This window comes from Pteropus medius, unplaced genomic scaffold (genome assembly GCF_902729225.1).
Source record: "Pteropus medius unplaced genomic scaffold, Ma_sr-lr_union100, whole genome shotgun sequence".
Classification (NCBI taxonomy): Eukaryota; Metazoa; Chordata; class Mammalia; order Chiroptera; family Pteropodidae; genus Pteropus; species Pteropus medius.
In genome coordinates, this window is record NW_024347867.1 from 1,749,624 (window position 1) to 1,768,327 (window position 18,704).

General features: G+C 36.8%; 1 protein-coding gene across 4 annotated transcripts in view; it reads left to right on the plus strand.

The window, feature by feature from the left end:
- The first annotated feature begins 227 nt into the window (after nt 1-227).
- Nucleotides 228-18,704, plus strand: part of BTLA (B and T lymphocyte associated) — a 42,108-nt gene continuing 23,631 nt past the window's right edge. The window contains exons 1-2 of one of the 4 annotated variants that reach the window (XM_039878976.1): nt 228-746; nt 11,858-12,048. In XM_039878976.1, the coding sequence (XP_039734910.1) occupies nt 11,961-12,048 (88 nt within the window). In that variant the 5' untranslated portion in view covers nt 228-746; nt 11,858-11,960. The other 3 variants (XM_039878977.1, XM_039878978.1, XM_039878979.1) reach the window with 3 other exon arrangements.

Sequence of the window (18,704 nt, forward strand, 5' to 3'; positions counted from 1 at the left end):
CTTTACTCTTTTTTTAAATAGTGTTCAAAAATGTGGTGGCTTGTTTTTTGAACTCTGCATCCTTCTTCTACCTTGAACTTTTTCTTACATGTAAACAATATGTTAACATAGATGTCCTGTAATTGTTATTCTCTCTCACTTCCTCCCTTTCTTCCTTCCTCTCTTAAACAAAACCAAAGATGAATTAAAGAGTTGCCTGTGCTATCAATTATTGACTTACATCCAAGAGGAACTGCAGCAGATGGTGTTCAAGCCCCAACTATATCCCTTACCCTCACCACTCTGGTACACACTGTCCTACTTCCAATTGCTGGCACCTGTACTTCATTGCTTATGAGCTTTCCCTGGCCACCAGAGCTTGCTAGGTTTGCCTGAACAGCAGGCTAGAAGTGCTAGTACCCCTCTTGGGAGCAGTCCTCAACTAATGACTGATGAGAGTAGATGTATATGGTAGGAAAAAAAAGAAAAATGAGCCCACTCAAAGACGTCTACGTCCTAATCCTCCAAATCTATAAATATGTTACCTTCCATGCCAAAAGTAATTCTGCAGATGAGACTAAGTTAATGATCTCAAAATAGAAGATTATCCTGGATTATCCAGGTGGGCCCAATCTTATCACATGAATCTTTGAAAATGGAAGAAGGAGGTCATAGAGAGAAATTTGAAGATGCTATGCTGCTGGCTTTGAAGATGAAGGAAGGGGACACCAGCCAAAGAATGCAAATGGCCTCTTAAAGCTGAAAAGGTAAGAAAACAAATTCTCCCCTAGATTCTTCAGATGCAGCCCTGCTTCCACCTTAATTTTAGCCCAGTATGATGCATTTTGGACTTCTGGTCTCCAAGACTGTAAGATAATAAAGTTATGTGAGTTTAAGTCATGATATTTGTGGCAATTTTGTACAGGAGCAATAGGAAACTAATAAAATGGCTAAATGCCCCAGTTTCTTCAGTCTTTGAGTGGGATGATTCTGGAGCATGTGTTATTGGCTCTCGGAGTTCCCAGAAGCAGGGACTAATTGCATTGTCCACAGTGGTAACTTACTATAAAAGAAATCACTTATAAGCTTCCTTCCTTTTCCAATCTAACTTTTTCAGTCTCCTACTATATTGGGAACACCTCCAATTGTTTGCCCTCAAGTCTTTCATTTAAAATTGGCTTCAGAGGGAACCCAATCTAAAATAGAACTCGAGAGGGCTTTGGTGAGAGACTGATGTAACTACTTTTTCAAATTCTTCAAATTTGCATTGAAGGAGAGAGAGTTTTATATTTATTATAAATTTTATATTAGTTACAAGATGCAGCAATGCAGGGGCCTTGGGAAGTGAGGTGGAAGCTTGAAACTCAGGTGGTCACAAAACATAATCCCTTATCTCTTTTACAGAGCCTTTTTTTTTCTTTTTTTTTTTTTTTTGAGTATGTTCATTGTATGATTTTTCAGTCTTCAGAGAAAGGGCTCTGTGTGAGTGTCCTTCAGTGACTCCTAAGGCCTCCACTGCCACCAGGAGGAAGTTTGAGCGGATACTGCAAATTGGCTGACCTTACAATAGGGTTTCTCAGCCTTGGCACCATCGACATTTTAGGCTGCATAATTCTTTGTTGTGAGGTCTGTTCTGTGCATTGTAGGATAATTAGCAGGATCCCAAGACTCTATGCACTAGATGCTATTATCATCCCCACCACGGTAGTGACAACCGAAAATGTCTCCAGACATTGTCAGATATACCTAAGGGACAAAACACTCCTCTGTGAGAACCACTCCTCTATATAACTCCAATTCTTTTTTTATCCTGCCTCCAGTACTCCGAAGACAGGCAAGCTAAAACCATATTCCCCAGACGCTTTTTTGATTAGGATTCCGCATATGAGACTTGGAACATGGAAGTTAAATATCATGAGTCAGTGGCTATATAACTTTTCTGACAAACACTGTCATGGAGGTATTTGTTTTATTTTGTTTCTAGAACAGTAGTGGTGAAAGTCTAATCTCTGTCTTCATAGGTAGTGAGTGCAGTGGCAGCAAAGTAATTTTGTTATAACAACACTACTGGATAACTGGATATTTCTCTTTGCTATATTTGTTCTCATGTAGCAACTAAGCTGGTTTCCCAGTGCTTTGAGAAATTTGAAATGAATCATTTTCTGGTTAAACTATTTATAGATGATTCTGTTATCTGAAATACAGTCATTCTGTTATCTGAAATATGTGTACAAAGAGCATCACAACCTAAATTGTGGCTTTGGCTTGATGTAAGAAGTAGGGAGAAAGATACTCAGGATTTAAATTGTATAGACTGGAAAGCTGGAACCTAGTTATATGATGCCAAACAATCCTTGGATGGCAGAACCCATGCTGGCTAAGCCTGTAACATTAACCAAAATGTTAGGAAAATTCAACATGTTAGAGTATGTGTGCTGATTTCTGCTGCTTTCAGCGAAGTCCTGCAAGAAATAGATAAACTCAAAAAAGAAACAGAAGGAAATATCACTTGGTTAAGAGAGGCTATGGGTCTGGAACTTGCCATTTGAGTAGACTGAACTTTCAATACTTTGGAATCTTGCAGAGTTAAAAAATTCAACTGTGGTATTTACTCAAATGAGTTAAAACTTACGTCTACAAAAAACCTGCACATAGATGTTTATAGTAGCTTTATTCACAATTGCCAAAACTTGGAAGTAGTTCTAAGATGTCCTTCAGTAGGTGAATGGATAAATAAACTGGGATACATCCAGATAATGGAATATTATTAAACATTAAAAAGAAATGAACTATGGAAAAACATGGAGGAATCCTAAATTTATATTATACTAAGTACAGGGGAAGGAAACTCAATTTCCTGCTCAATTTTGCTGTGAACTCTAAAACTACTCTAAAAAGTAAGCCAGTATTTTAAAATTATCTGCTTCTCTATCCCAAAAGTGGTACCTCTAAAACTGTGGCTTTAGAAAGAGATAAGATTCTGATCTCACGTTTTTATTTTTGTTTTTCAAACAAGTCACTTAAGAGTTCTTTGCTTGATAATGGAAGTTAGCTCACTGATAAAGATCAGATTAAGAATTACCTTCCCCACTCAGTCTTCCTTTGAGTAGTCTCAGGGTAGCTATCATTAAATGGGGGCTGAAAATTAGGCGGAGCATAGTGATCAGTAAGTAAGTTTTCTGACTTAAAAGTCTGTGACTGTAAAATTTCCTTAACCATGGTTATTTGCGCATGAAACTTACTGAAAAGTAATAGAAAGAAATCCTACTAGATTTTGTGGAAATCCCAGGACTATCTTATAAGAGCCTGTGACTATCAAACACTAACACTATACTTGGATCCCAACTTGCACAAACAGCAAGTAGAATGATAAAGCTGTGCATCCCCCCAAGTCATCCTCTCCAATTCCCACCTCAACTGTGGTCATAAAGAAAAAAGAACCAGTGTAGTAGAGGCTATGATGCACAATCCAGATCCCCTTCAGGACTGAAGGAAGGACTTATTTCTTCAGCTGCTGAGAGTGTTCCTGGCTATTGGTCTTGCCTAGGAATTTACTGAAGAGAAGTACTTCACCAAAGGACCTACCACCTTTCATGGAAACACCCTATATCCAATGACTGGTCAATGCGGGTACATCAAGTCCCGGCCATCTTGGCCAAACTCAAAACCACCGTAAGGGGCCATCCAAGTTTCAGACTGCCCCATGGTTGGCTGAAGCCTTTGGCGAAACTGCATCACAGCCTGGTGTCTCCCTCTGCTTAATCCTGCTCTCTTCTCTGCCCCTACTCAATAATTTCCAGAGCACTCTGTAAGGTGTTTTCTTCATGCTAATCTCTGCCTGGGAGTCTGCTTCCCAGGGAATTTACTCTTCATAAACAAGAAAAAAACTGCAGGGCTATTAGATCCATTAACTAAGGGACTTGTCTACTGTTGTCGCAGGGTACCCTCACTCTTGACCAGCTCCCTATATTTTCTTTATACCCTTTTCTTGATAGAAACGTGTGTGTGTGTGTGTGTGTGTGTGTTTCTTAAAACTGAAAAATAATCATACTAACATTTTTGCCCTTGATTTTCCCAAGTTTTCTTTGTGGGAAGTTATGGTCACATAACTAAGTCATGGTCAGTATTTTATAAGTGAAAGTTTGGTGTTGGATTTCCAGAAAGTCTCCTTATAGGGCCTTTGCCCTTCTGCCTTTCTCAGAGCCTGCAGCTCAGATCTGGTGACTGCAACTGAGACCATTCATCTCGGACCATGGCCCCAGAGAAGAAATGTCAGAGTTAAGACATAGAAGCAAAAAGACAGAGGAAACAGAGTCAGTGATGAATGAGGAGTCACAATATCATCCCTCCTCTGTCTACCCCTAAACATCTTTTGCACATGAAGGAAACAACATTCAATTTATTTAAGCAATATAGCTAACATATATAGCTGAATTTAATCCAAACTGATACAGAATTCAAGTGATATAATTCTAAAATAGCCCCTTGACCTGCCATCACTCTCCCAGGGGAAGGTTAGGGATGTGCTTGTGTGGTACGCCCCATAGTTATCTGGTACACAAAGCTTCACAGGAGATTAACGAGGCCCAAGAACCTCATAGCTTCTTATGGTCCAGCCTCATCCACACTATGTCTTAAAGAAATTCCACGGAAGTTCTATAGTGATGTAAGTTTCCTCTTGTATTAGCCTAGAATATTTACTGGACATTAAACATTTTGACATTTAATGGAATTTGTGTCATGGAAAGCAAAATAATATCACTCATTACTTTTCTATTGCCCCTGTAACAAATTACCGCAATCTCAGTGGCTTTAAACAACACAAATTTATTCTCTTACAGTTCTATAGATCAGAAGTCCAAAATAAGTCTTACAAAGCTAAAATCAAAGTGTCAGCAGAGCTGGTTGCTGCTGGTGGCTCCAAAAGGAGAAGCCATTCCTTGCTCTTTCAGCTTCTAGAGGTTGCTGGGATTTCTTGGTTTATGGCCTCACCACTTCAATCACTGCTTCTTTTGTCACATTGCCTTCTCTGACACCTTCTGTGTCCCTCTTGTAAGGATCATTCTATTACATCAAGCCCACCTGGATAATCCAGGATAATCTCTCCATCTCAAGATTCTTAATTTAAACAAATCTGCAAAGTAATTCTTTTAAAATTTTATTTTATTATTAGTTTCAAGTGTACAGTACATTGGTTAGACATTTATGTAGTTTATGAAACGATACCCCTGAAAGTAACTTTTGCCATATATGGTAGCAGGGATTCCAGGGGTTAGGGTGTAAACTCCTTTGGGGGGCTTTTATTCAGCCAACTATACAACTAGACATTTGATTAGGAATCATTCAGGAAAATTATATTTTTTCTCTAATTTAAAAGTAACAGAAATTGTTAAGTATGGTTACTTTAAACAAGGCAACTTCTATAAACCAAAAATTGCTATTAAAATGTTAAAAGACAAAAACAAACTATTACCTGAAAATATAGCAGGCAAGGTAACAAGGGTTTAATATATTCAAAATTCACATTTTAAATTAAAAAATAATAAGAAAACCATTAAGACTCCAATATCTTGATAAACAGTTAATTGTGCATGAATAACAATTCACAAATGATAAAACACTCTAAAATCTGTACAAACTCTTTAAGTATAGAAATACAGAATAAATGGAATGTTTTACTTTTAAAATTATGATGATCATAATAAAATTTTACTAATGGTCAGGGCATGGTTAATCAGATCTGGATACTCTCATAAGTTGCCCCAAAAAGTATGTTGGTCTTTCTTGGAAGTTATGTAGCACTAAGTACCGAGAATGCTAAAAATGTTCATATCTTCAACCTAGTAATTTCACTTTTGAGAAATCATTTGAAATGCAGCAGAGCAAAAATGTTCATCTTTATTTGAAAAATTGGAAAAACCTGAATGTACTCTTTAGGAAAATTGCTAAATAAATAGTGCTATAATTATAAGCAGAAATAAATTATTCAGCTATTTAAATATATGTCACTGGAGAGTATTCTTTCTAAATCACTTGGAGAAATGACTATAGTAAGGGCAGGTAGAGCAATCCTACAGGGCAGCTGAGCAGACAGCTAAAAATCTGCTCAAAGTTCAGGGAGAATGTGCCTTCCCCAGATCTGGGCTTTTTGAGCTTCCTTTGAAACCACTCTGTTAGGCAATTTAAATATATAGTCATTTGGGTTATTAACACTAACTGCAATCACCATTAAGGGATAAACAGTACTGAAATTCAGTCAGTTACAATTGGCATGGCTCTACTCGATGTTAATATATGAAATACTGAGTTTCTGAATGGGTCGGTGAATGGCAACTAGTTGCTGCCCTGCGCATTCGCATACTCTCTCCTTCCCTGGGCTTCTGGGACCCTTCCTTGGGACCCCCTCATTTTGGATCTCCTTGGTTTTGAGCAACTAAGGTGACTGGCACAATTGGGGCCTCCAGGAAGCTGCTTCAGCTCTTCGGCCAGCATGTGATTTCACAGATACTATGCAGGGGACCATATGGATGTCATTTCTGTTTCAGGACAAACTTCTCCCAAATTCTTTCTTTATTTTAACCTGACTCCAAAATAAAGCTAACATCATTTAGATTTGCTTCAAATTACAATTTATTTAATTTTCATATTCTTTTTTTTTTCATAAAGCCATTTAAATAAGGAGAGGATTCTACTGCTCAGACAAATATGAGTGGAGCATGTACATTGCAGCTCTGAAAAAGCCTTTCACTTTATTTGGTCAGATTCCCTCTATGCTCTTAGCTACTTTCACTTTTATAGTTAAAAGGATGTGAATTTTCCATGATTCTGCTTGTTTTCTAATTCCCGTTTTTCTTCCACTATTTTCCCATTGATTTGGTTGATCTTCACAGTTTCTCCCAAATTGACTAATTTAATCCTGCTATTTCTACCAATTAGCTTTCATGCCTTTCTACTTTCTAAAAATAAGTTCTCTGTATGAGAAAATATTGTCTGTTGAACAAGGGGGAAAGGAAAGCAAAATAAAAGATATATATTCAAAAAGATATATATTCAAAAGATATATATTCAAAAAGATATATATATATATATGAAAATTATGACTGGGTTCTCCACAAAGCAGACTCCAAGACAGGATGAAATGCGCAATGATTAGATTAGGAGAAATGCCTGTAGGAAAAGATGGTGAGGTAGGAGAGCTGGGAGAACTATCAGACCATAAAACAAGCTTGGTGCCAAGTGACAAGAGCAGGAAGTAGGCTGGGGAGAAGCATCCTAGATGGCTATTGTACTCCAAGGACAGTTTGGCAAGGCCTTAGGGGAGTCCTGAAGCCAAAGTTGGTTATAGTAGATGTCCTGTGTCTCCCTGGAATGGACCTGTTTTGATTTTCCTGTTGTGCTCAGTCACTGGCGAGGAAGCATGACCTCATGGCACAAATGAGATAATGATTTCAGAGTGTGGAACCTGGGGATCCTGGTCAATTATACTCCTTGCAGTTGGAAATCCATAAGATATGCCACCCTTCTTTTTCATATAATCTTTCCCCCATCCCACCAGTCCCTCTTGGAAGAACAAGTTCATTGCTTCTGACCCTAACACTTTGCTGAGAGCTGAAGCTGCAGGCACATCAGAGCATGTACACATCTGCAAAAGTAAAAGATAAAACAATTTGCAAAATAATGATGCATCCATAAGTTGATTTCGTGAGAAAAGCAGTGACTTAAATGTACACAATGGAATAAAAATATAAGCACATAAAAAATAGTACACACAGGTACATAGGATATAGGAGAAGCTAACTCTCTGCACAGGCTTCAAAGATACAAATAAACAAGACATAAGAAGTCTGTACTTTTCCGTCTCAGTCAGAAGAAAGGAAAATGAATTTATCAGGATCTTAATTTTGTGCCAGGCACTGTGGTAGGTGTGGTTTCATGTCTGTTAACTTAAAATATATAGTACTATTTGTGTCTTTTATTGAATACTTATAATAACCTTCCAGGTAAGTGTTATTATTCCTGCTTTACTGATGAAGTAATGAAATTTCAAGAGGTAATATATTCAAAGTTAAATAACTTGTCTAAGGTCACACATCTAGTAATGATAGAACCAGAATACATTTCAAGTTCTGCCAACAGGAAAGTAAGGGGAGAAGGGCATTCTTAAGTGTTCTCGGTATATACATTTTTGATTGCAAAAAATTTTTTTCCCAGAACATCTTCAGTCTTCTGACTTTTGTGGCTGAGGGTATTTTATACCATCTTTTTGGATCAACCCTATCCACATCACAGTGTAGGACAAATTCTCTCACCAACAGGACACTTTAGGAGCCAATGAGAAGAGCTCGATATCAAGGCGAGATCTTTTCCCATCTCAGGTGTGTTGCCAATGACTGTGATCCTTTTTCATATCCCAGTTTCAGGAAGCCATCCCTGCCTGTTTGTCCCTCCAATCTCATTGTGATAACATGACTGTTTTTGAACACTTCCAGCCTTTTGGAAGGTTAGAGTTCTTTTTTTGAGGGACAGTCCCAAAGGCTGGACCCTTTTTCAGATCTCTTGTCCTTGACGTCTCATTCTTTCTGCCCTTTACTTCTGCGTCCTCCCTGCCTAGCTGATTCATCCTTGTAAATCTTTCTGAAATTCTGACCATCTTTAATCTGCTACATTTCTCTGCTAATCAAAGCTTTGTTGTGACACGTACTTCAGAGTCTTGATCTCTATGTAACAATGACTCCCACGAATGAATAGACATTTCAACTTGTTCCGCTATCATTATTTTTTGGCTTAATAAGGGTTTCCTGGTATCCATTTGTCCAAATGGAAGCCCATGTTTGGTTGAGGAATAATAATAGATGCAGTTATTGATCACTTTGCATATATTACTTCAGCTAATCAACATAACAGGTAGACATTATTACCATTTGTGATCTACAGAACAGGAAATTGAGATGTACAGCAGATTCAGTGCTCTGGAAGCAGACAGAGAGATGGATTCAGTATCAACACATGTGAAAGGAAAGGGGCAGAAGCTATACTGGGAAGAAGAAGAAGTCAAACTGTGATATAGTCCCGATATAACCTTGTAGCCAACTGGGAGCTCTAGGTCTAGTATTACCTGTCAGTGTCTCATGTGAAGCCAAAATGGCCAGCCCTTTATATGCTTTTCTTGCTTCATCACCGGATGCAGGCTGTCATGGGAAAACATGGCCTTGGACAAGGTGAATCCCAGTTGAGCAGATCCTGGAGGAGTTTACACCTGGAAGCTATCTGTTGACTGCATTTTCCACAGTTAAGAGCAAATTTATCCTTGGAGGAGGATCTGAGTGGTGTATCTTCTGTCTTCTGAAATGCTAAGATCCAAGAAATCTATGAAAGATTTTACAGCTAGTAATGACAAAGATTTGATATCAAGTCTTTTGTGACTCAAAAGTCCATGCTCCTCGCTACTTCATAATTGGTTTCAAAATATCGATTCAAACCAACTGTATCAGAATTTCTTTAAAATAGGGATCTTTAACCTCAATCCTGCGAGATTCTCATTCAATGGATGTGTAGGGGATCTAGGAATCACACTCAGGTTTTAAAAAGTGCCAGGTTGATTATAAGTATAGTTATGTATATAAACCTTTGCTATTAATAACATTAATTAGGAGCAGACTCCAAGTAGAAGAATGGAAAGTTTTAAATACTAGACGACATTTGTAGTAGAAAGGTATGTGATGTTTTGGGGATGTTAAAAATTCAGAACCAAGATTCATCCCTCTGGGCTAATGTCTAATGTTAGTGGTCATACCTCTCTAGGAGTCTGTGTCTTGTTTTGTGATTGCTTTTACTCTAATCATCCTGGGGTAAAAATATTGGAGAAAGTACAGCTGCTTCGTGATTCATGACAGCAACTGAATCCGTAGTGAACTGAAGAATTTGCCCTCTAAGTAGCTCCTAAAATGTCTGCAAAATGGATTTAGAGGTGCCAAATTCTATTTTGCTTTTTGTCTTTCACCATAAAATATTTTTTAAGTTGTTCATGTTTTTAAGTTGTTTCTAAAATACAACGCAGTCACTTTTAAGACTAGTAAATTTTTTAAATTTGCACATTTAAATAAATATATAATTTTCTGGTCAAAGAGTACACGATTATAATAGAATGAGGTCAAAACAGAAGCTTAAATACTAGATGAGATATAAAATGTAAAGCAAAACTGACTTGTTAAAATGACATACTTCTGAGCCAAGTTTCTTTCAATTCCTCTTTCCTAGAATTAAGGCAGAAATTAGATTCTGAGGGAGGATTCTGTCTACGGTGGGGTTCTCAGGACTGCAGCCGTGGAAGGATAAAGGACCAGTTATGCTGATAAAAGTAACAAAATATAATTCTTTTAAAAATATATTACATAAAGTTATTTTTTTCAAATTTTACCTAATTAGCATGGACTTTTTTTATGTGAAGAAACCTTTAAAATAGTGAATCATAAATGTTTTGTGCTGAGATAAAGCTTATATGACTTTTCTCTGGTTTGCAACAATATCCTGAGATCTTTGGCTTATGGTTTGTGACTTTTGACCTCTGGGACCATTTTAAAAGGGACAACTTGTCTCAGCTGCCACAGGAATTTGCACTTCACCTTGAGCATGGGAAAAACAATAAATGTAAATGTTGCATGAATATTTCTCAGGATGTTTGTTTGATAAGTAATGAAAGATATAAGAAGCTTATAGTTGCTTTGTGTTAAATTGTGATGGTTGAAACGCATGAATATTTAAGTTTCAACAGTAAAGGTTCATATGAGAAAATTATAGTACTGGCTGACTGAGCTCTTTAAAATCAGAAAGTGACTCATTTATCTTTGTGGCACCAACCATCACACGATGTCTGTTTGAATCAGTAAGTACATGAAAACTGTTTTTTAACCTTATGCACTTAAAACCATTGATGTTTGGCCTTGGAAGAAAATCACCAGCCTCTAAAAGAAAGACTTACAAAATCAACTTCTCTCAATAACCACAGATGTCACAAATCAAGATTTCTCAATTGCTATTGCAAACGGGTGATTACAATTTGCATCTATAATAAGAAGCTAAGCTAATTAATACAATTGGCCTTGGAGAAAACAATGCCCTGTCAACCCTCAACTATCTCATCTGGAACTTTCCCATTTCTTCCTTTATCGTTTCTATTCTATTAAGTCCAGAAAATAACCACATGAAGAATGTTGAAAATGGAAGTTTCCTTTAATTGATATTCAAGATGTCATTTGGCTTGAAACTATTATTTAGAGAGAACATGTAGCCAATACTAACGATTATCTTGTTCCATTGATACTTATCTACAGATTAAAGACAGTTGCCCTTCCCTCACCTGTTGAGGAAGTGCTTCCTGCCACTCATTTTCTCCATAACTTCAAGAAAATCTCCACTAGTTTAATAACAATAAGTCTTCTTATTTTACCATGACATAGTGTTTGGGAAGAAAATGCTAAAATATTTTACATAAAAGAAGTTTCATAACCGCAAGTTATGTAAAGGGGGGAAATGTATACTTACCATAGGTACTTTTTACCATGAATTTCCTGACCTTGATTTGATTAAAATCTCAACCTAAAGATTGCAACAATATAGATTTCTTTAGAGTTTAATTGTTCATTTCACTGAACTTCGAATGAGAAAAACCTCAATGTGGGACAAAAAGGCTGGTAAGCAGAAGGAGAAGTTAAGCACTGAGCCGCTTTGCAGATCAGAGGGTTTGAAAGTGAGCACCCAGTCTGACAAGAAGCAAAAACCACAAGAAGAGTACTACGTAGTCTTTCTGTTCACTTTGTTTCACAAACTATCCAACTACTGTCCTCTCCTACATCCTCTGTATTTTCTATTTATTTTACAGATGTTGTTGGGGTAGTTAACCCGATCCAACGCTAAAGAATTCAGGGGAAGGAGGGAAGCCTTCTCTGCTTGAGAAATTTTCCCATCTCTGATACTCACGGGAAATGAAGACGTCACCTGCCATGCTTGGAACTGGGAAATTGTTTTCGGTCCTCTTCCTAATCCCACATCTGGGCATCTGGAATATCGATGGTAAAGTACCTACTTTGATTATTTTTTGTCTTATTTCTCAGAAGGTGTTGGAGGTAATGTTTTCCCTTGCTGATTTTAGCTGGCCGTGGTGTTTATGTGATGGATGATGGTAGATGAAACCAAGCAGTTAGATTTGCTTGCGGAAGACATTCTAGGACATAAGCCAAATTAGAACATGATATTCAAGTCACAGTTTGCCTGATATTTTGAAAACATGTTCTGTTGATAAGAAAAAAGGAATTGGGCAGATGTTATACATAGTTAGGTACAAATTTATAACTACTACTAGCAAATGCCCTGAATGTCATGCTGGTGGCGACTAGCTTGTTCTTTCCAAACTGAGGCTTTACAGAGTATTGTAGTGTTCAGCTGGAGAGCATAAGTTTTGGTTAACTACGGTTATACCTAACTCCATGGTTACTCTTGAAAAATGTTGCTATATAAAATCACACCACTTGCTTCAGTGGAAAATACTGAATGAGAAAATGCTGAGAAATACAGGATCGGAGCATTCCGTCATTGTGTCCATTATGTTGAAAGAGAATGGTTCCAACTCAAGTGTCATCTGACATAGAAAACATCTTGGGTTCTGCAATAATGACTCTTGGTCACATCTGCAAGAATTTTATGTAAGCAAACAACCAATTTCTTTTTTCTGCTGAGTTCACTTGTTCCCTTACATTGACACTGGGGCCCACATGCTGTAAATGAGGAAGGGCTACAATTAGCTAGCAGATGTTTCGGATTTTCTCAGGTCTGTTTTCAAACAGCCTGCCTTATAATCCCCACAAGAACACATACGCCTCATTTTGTGTGCTGTGGTTTTAAATCAGAAAATACGGTTACTGAAATCCCATAAATTGTCACCTTCGATTCTGGAACTGAGTGGTTTGGAATTTATCTCCGTGATGCCAGGATCACACACAACCAGGAGCAAAATAAAACTTCCCTTCAGTCATTTAAGCATTTATACGCTTGTATATTTTTATGCGTGTATATCTGGTGTTACGTTGAAAAGGGGTTTAGATGGCTGACTGAATTTTTCACTTTCCTTCAGATGCCTGCAATCACATAGCTGCAACTGGAGTCAAATATTATTAAATAGAACTCATAGCAATTTGAAGAATATCCAAATATTCCTTGTGAAATGAAGTAAAAGAACTTTCATGTTGTATCACACTGAAAGTGGGGTACAACTTCTATTCTTCCTCCCACTGTGCTTACAAAAAAAAGAAAAAATTGAGTGTTAGAATTGGGTTAATTTACTGTCTCCGACACTTATTGTGTGACCTTGGTTAAATTTCTTATCCTTTCTTATGTTTAGTTTCCTCATTTGTAAAATAAAGTTAATAATTGTACCTAAATTATGAGGTTATTGTGAAGACTATAAATGCAGTAATATGGATAAAGTACCTGACACAATAAGTGAACACAATAAATGTTTGATAAACAAATGTTAATGGTATTTTTGCTAATATTTTTTTCACCCACAAAATTTGGTTAAATGGGAAGTAAGTTTTAACATTGTTATATATATTTATTAATTTTTTAATTAAATTTATTGGGATGACATTGTTTAATAAAATTATATAGGTTTCAAGTGTACAGTTCAATAATACATAATCTGTATATTACATTGTGCATTTACCATAACTCAAAAATTTCCTTCCATCGCCATATATTTGACCCCCTTTACCCTTATCAACCTCTCTACTCTTTTCCTCTGATAACCTCTAAACTATTATCTGTGTCCATGATTCTGTTTGTTTGTCTTGTTCATTTGTCGCTTTCAGTTTTTTATCCCACATATGAGTGAAATCATATGGTTCTCAACTTTTTCTGTCTAACTTATTTTGCTTAGCATGATAATCTCAAGATAATTCATGTTGTTGCAAATGGCAGTATTTCATGTTTCTTATGACTGAGTAATATTCCATTATATATGTACCACACCTTCTTTATCCAATCATCCATCAAAGGGCATTTTGGTTGTTTCCATCTCCTGACTACTGTGAATAATGCTGCAATGAACATCAGGATACATATGTATTTATGGGTAAATGTTTTTAAATTTGGGGAATAGATACTCAGAAGAGGGATATTCTGGGTCACATGGTAATTCTATTCTTAATTTTTTGAGGAACCTCCATACTGTTTTCCATATTAGTTGTACCAATTCACAGTCCCACCAGCAGTGTATGAGGGTTTCTTTCTCCCCACAACCTCTTTTATTTGTCCAATTGATGATAGCCGTTCTTACAGGTGTAGGGTGGTATCTCATTGTGTTTTTGATTTGCATTTTCCTGATAGCTAGTGAAGTTGAACACCTTTTCATATGTTTGTTGGCAATTTGTATGTCTTATTGGGAGGAAAGTCAGTTCAGGTCATCTGCCTGTTTTTTAATTGGATTGTTTGTTTGTTGTGTTGTTGAGTTGTATGAGTTCTTTCTATATTTTGGATATTAGCCCCTTATGAGGTGTGTTGTTTGCAAATATTTTCTCCTATTCAGTTGCCGATGGTTTCTTTTACTGTGCAAAAGTTTTTAGTTTGATACAGTCCCATTCGTTTATTTTTGCTTTTACTTCTCTTGCCTTTGAGGTCAATTTCATAAATTCTTCGTTAAATCCAAGGTCCATGAGTTTAGTACCTATGTTTTCTTCTATGCAATTTGTTTTTTCAGATCTTATATTTAGGTCTTTGGTCTATTTTGAGTTAATTTTGGTGTATGGTGACAGATAGCAGTCTAGTTTCATTCTTTTGCATGAGGCTTTCCAGTTTTCCCAGCACCATTTATTGAAGAGGCTTTCTTTTTTCCGTTGTATGTTTTTGACTCCTTTGTTAAAAATTATTTGCCCATATATAATGGGGTTTATTTCCAGGCTCTTAAATCCATTCCATTGGTCTGTGTGTCTGTTTTTCTGCCAATGCTAGGCTATTTTGATTGTTGTTGCTTTGTAGTATAATTTGAAGCCGGGCAGTGTGATACCTCCAGACATTCTTTTTTTGGGGAGGATTTCTTTGGCTATTTGGGGTCTTTTGTGATTTCATACAAATCTGATGATTTTTTCTTCTATTTCTTTTCAAAAATGCCATTGGGATTTTGATAGGGATTGCATTAAATCTGTATATTGCTTTGAGTAATATGGCCATTTTAACTATGTTGATTTTTCCAATCCATGAACATGGAATATTTTTCCATTTCTTTGTGTCTTCTTCGATTTCTTTTAATAATGTCTTATAGTTTGCACTGCATGGGTCTTTCACATGCTTCATTAAGTTTATTCTTGGTATTTTATTCTTTTTGTTGCAATTGCAAAAGGAATAGTTTTTTTCATTTCTTTTTCTGAAATATCATTGTTAGTGAAGAGGAATGTTATGGATTTTTACACGTTGATTTTGCATCTTGCAACTTTACTTTTTATTGTTTCTAATAGTTTTTTGGTGGTGTATTTAGGCTTTTCTATATAGAGAATCATATCATCTGCAAAAAGTGACAATTTGACTTCTTCATTCCTAATTTGGATACTTTTTATTTCTTTCTCTTGCCTGATTGCTCTAGCTGGGACTTCCATCACTGTATTGAATAAGAGTGATGAGAACCTTGTCTTGTTTCTGATCTTAGAGGAAAGGCTTTTATTTTCAAAGCTAAAATCAAATGAAAAAAATGAAATATATCATAGAATATATTTAGCCCCAAATATAGTGAATCAAATTATTTAAAAAATGAAATAGAAAGACTTAGACAAGGTCCTGGATAGGTATCTTAAATAAAAGTCGATAGACTGCAGTATTACTTGCATTAAATTTAGGGCATAGGTTGAGATAAGGAGTGATCAGTGAGATTTGTTCTCCCAGACGGAGCTGATGACTATCACTTAAAATCACATTACTTTTAATCTTTGCATCTTGAGGATTTCCTGTGATATACTTAATTACTGAATTCTTTACACTGACACAGTTTCAAAGTGTTTAAAAATAATTTTAAAAGATATTTTCCTCCTCCACTATAAAGCAATGTGAGATCTGTGTGCCTCTTCCCAAGAATAAGGCCCCATGAAGAATAAGACTGGAAAAAGTGTAATGTTCTCTACAAACTTTCTTTTTTATAATGAAATAATGCTTACTTGCTTTCTGTGTTTCAAGAATAACGTCATAGAGAACTCTGCTCCTCAATATCTGGTGTAGGAGTTCTGTCCTGATAAAAATATTAAAGTGTCAGCATTTTCTCTCCTGGACAGATGGTCAGATTATGCTGAGAAGAACTAGGCTAGAGGTGGAGAAGCCCCTGTCAGTTACCTGCTTCATTGCCCATAAGTGGCTCCAGCTGCGAGGCCCTGGACCACTTGTTTACTTGAAGACAAACCGAGGATTCTACCTTCAAGCAGGCAGGAGCACTGCAGTTAATGTCTGGCTATCACATGACACTATATATGAACCAGAATGAACACCGTAGGAAATCTTTGATTGATTACTGCTTATTGTGAGTAAAAAAAAAAAAAAAAAAAATTCTATTTTGATCTAGTACCAGATGACACTTATAGTTTGGCTTTTTTTGAGAACACAGTGGTTAGGGCCAAGTCTCCATTTGGGTCTTGGCTGCACCATCTTTTGCCTCTATTGTGATAGTTCAATATGAACCATGGATCCCACACAGATTGTGTTGCTTCAGCATGAACTGGCCATATCCTTCAGTCAGAGCAGAAACATCAGGGCAGGAAGTGCTCTGCATCTGTCTCTCATTCCCTGAAGTTCCGAGGTCTTTATCAGGATTATTTCTATAGCTGTAGCTATTTGTTCCTATGGAAATGTGCACATATATGCTAGAGATGGAGTTCTGCCTTTTGCCAAATGCTTGTGTATTGTTATTGCAAGAATGCCTGCCACAAAATATGACTACCTTTTACATAAATGTCTAGGAATACGTTCTGAAGCTACAGGATTTCCTGGATTAAGGTATGAAAAGATTAACCCCTGTGCTTATCACAGCCTTGGCTAGACTTTCCAAACACTGAAAAGCTCTATTAAAGAGCTTTTGCTTCCTCTGCTCCACTATCAAAATTTCCTCTATTTGAAGTTAAAGACTCTTTATTTTGCTTCACTGGGACTTTCCTACTTAATTTCCATTATTTGTGAGTTTCCTCTTTACTTACAATTCAGAGCTGTTGAAAGAAAAATGTTCACAAACATTTGTAATCAAGTCCGAAAATGAAATCAACCTTTTGCTTTGTTCTTTGGAGAGGCTGCGGTGGAGCGGTTAAGGTCAGGGACTCCAGAGCCAGACTGCCCGGACCACTATCCCATCTCTGCCATTTACTGGTTCTATAACTATAACCTCTCTGGTTCTCCTTCCTCATCTAAACAATGGAGACGATAATGATATTGACTTTCCAAGGTTGTTGTGTTAAGTGAATTAATTCTATAAAACACTTGAAACAGTATCTGATGCATTGTAAGTGCTGTATAAGTTTAGCTAATGATTTTTTTAATTCCTTTTAGTACAAAATTTAATTACCTTAATAGTTCCTTTAAAGTAGTTTTGGGAAACCATCTCTCATTTGGGTTGACAAAAGTCATCTAGGAATAATTCTTGATATCATTATCTACTTTCATCCCAGTTACCAAGAAATGATAACAGAGATGGGGAGACTTGAATTACATTGTGTCATCAAATTATGTCATAAGTAATTTGCTTCAATTTTATAATATTCTCCATTCCCTTACCTCAAAATCAGCTCAATATTATCCACCTTTCAGGTGTCCTCTAGTGCTTATGGACTCTGATTTTCCTCCTTATGTCTATGGAAGAAATTACTTGTGTGCATGTGTCTGTGTGTATATAAGCAAGGGTATCATTTCAGTATGCTTAAAATCTAAACATGCACAATTTGACGTTCACTTTGAACACAATCCAGGAGAGTGTTAGAGGGGCTATCTTATCTTGGTCAGTCATAGGGAAACAATGGGTTAAGTTGGTAGAGCTTTGTGCCTCCTCCGTTTCTCCTTCCTGATAGCCACATTTATCTTATGGGCATAGCCTGAAACCCTTATACATCACAAACAGCGAATTGTCCAGAAGTGGCAATAAGGAAGTCTGGGGCATTTCAGCTCTAGCTGGGTGGTCATGGTCCCATTTCATTTTCTTCTACTATTAGAAGAGGAGAAGTAATATTAGTAGACAACTGGCAGTTTCTGCCCATATTGATATGGTTAAGTGACTTCTAGGGCTTTGAAAATGACAATGAATATCAGTGTGATCTCTGAAGCATGATGTATAGGAAGGCCAGGAAGTATCTGGGAAAGAAGAGATGAGCTTTTCCTTTGTCTTTCTAATAATACATAACCCACACTTATTCTGAGCATCACACATAACCACTCTATCTCTGAAGGCAATATTTAAAAATAGTCATGTTGGTTTCAGATAAAACGTTAAGGGCTCTCTTTGATGCTGCTGTCCATAGCTTCTAAGATATACTCTCAGCTTTTTCTGCCCTGCTTTTCTTCCTGAAGTGACCAGAGTGGAGGACCCAGTATCTCTGACCAGACAGTCAATGCCTTCCCCAGCTAGAACTATTCTCTGAATTATCATCATGAATCATTGTTTTTAGGGCTCATTAAATTGGCTAAAAACTTTTGCTATGCCAGAGAGATAATTACAC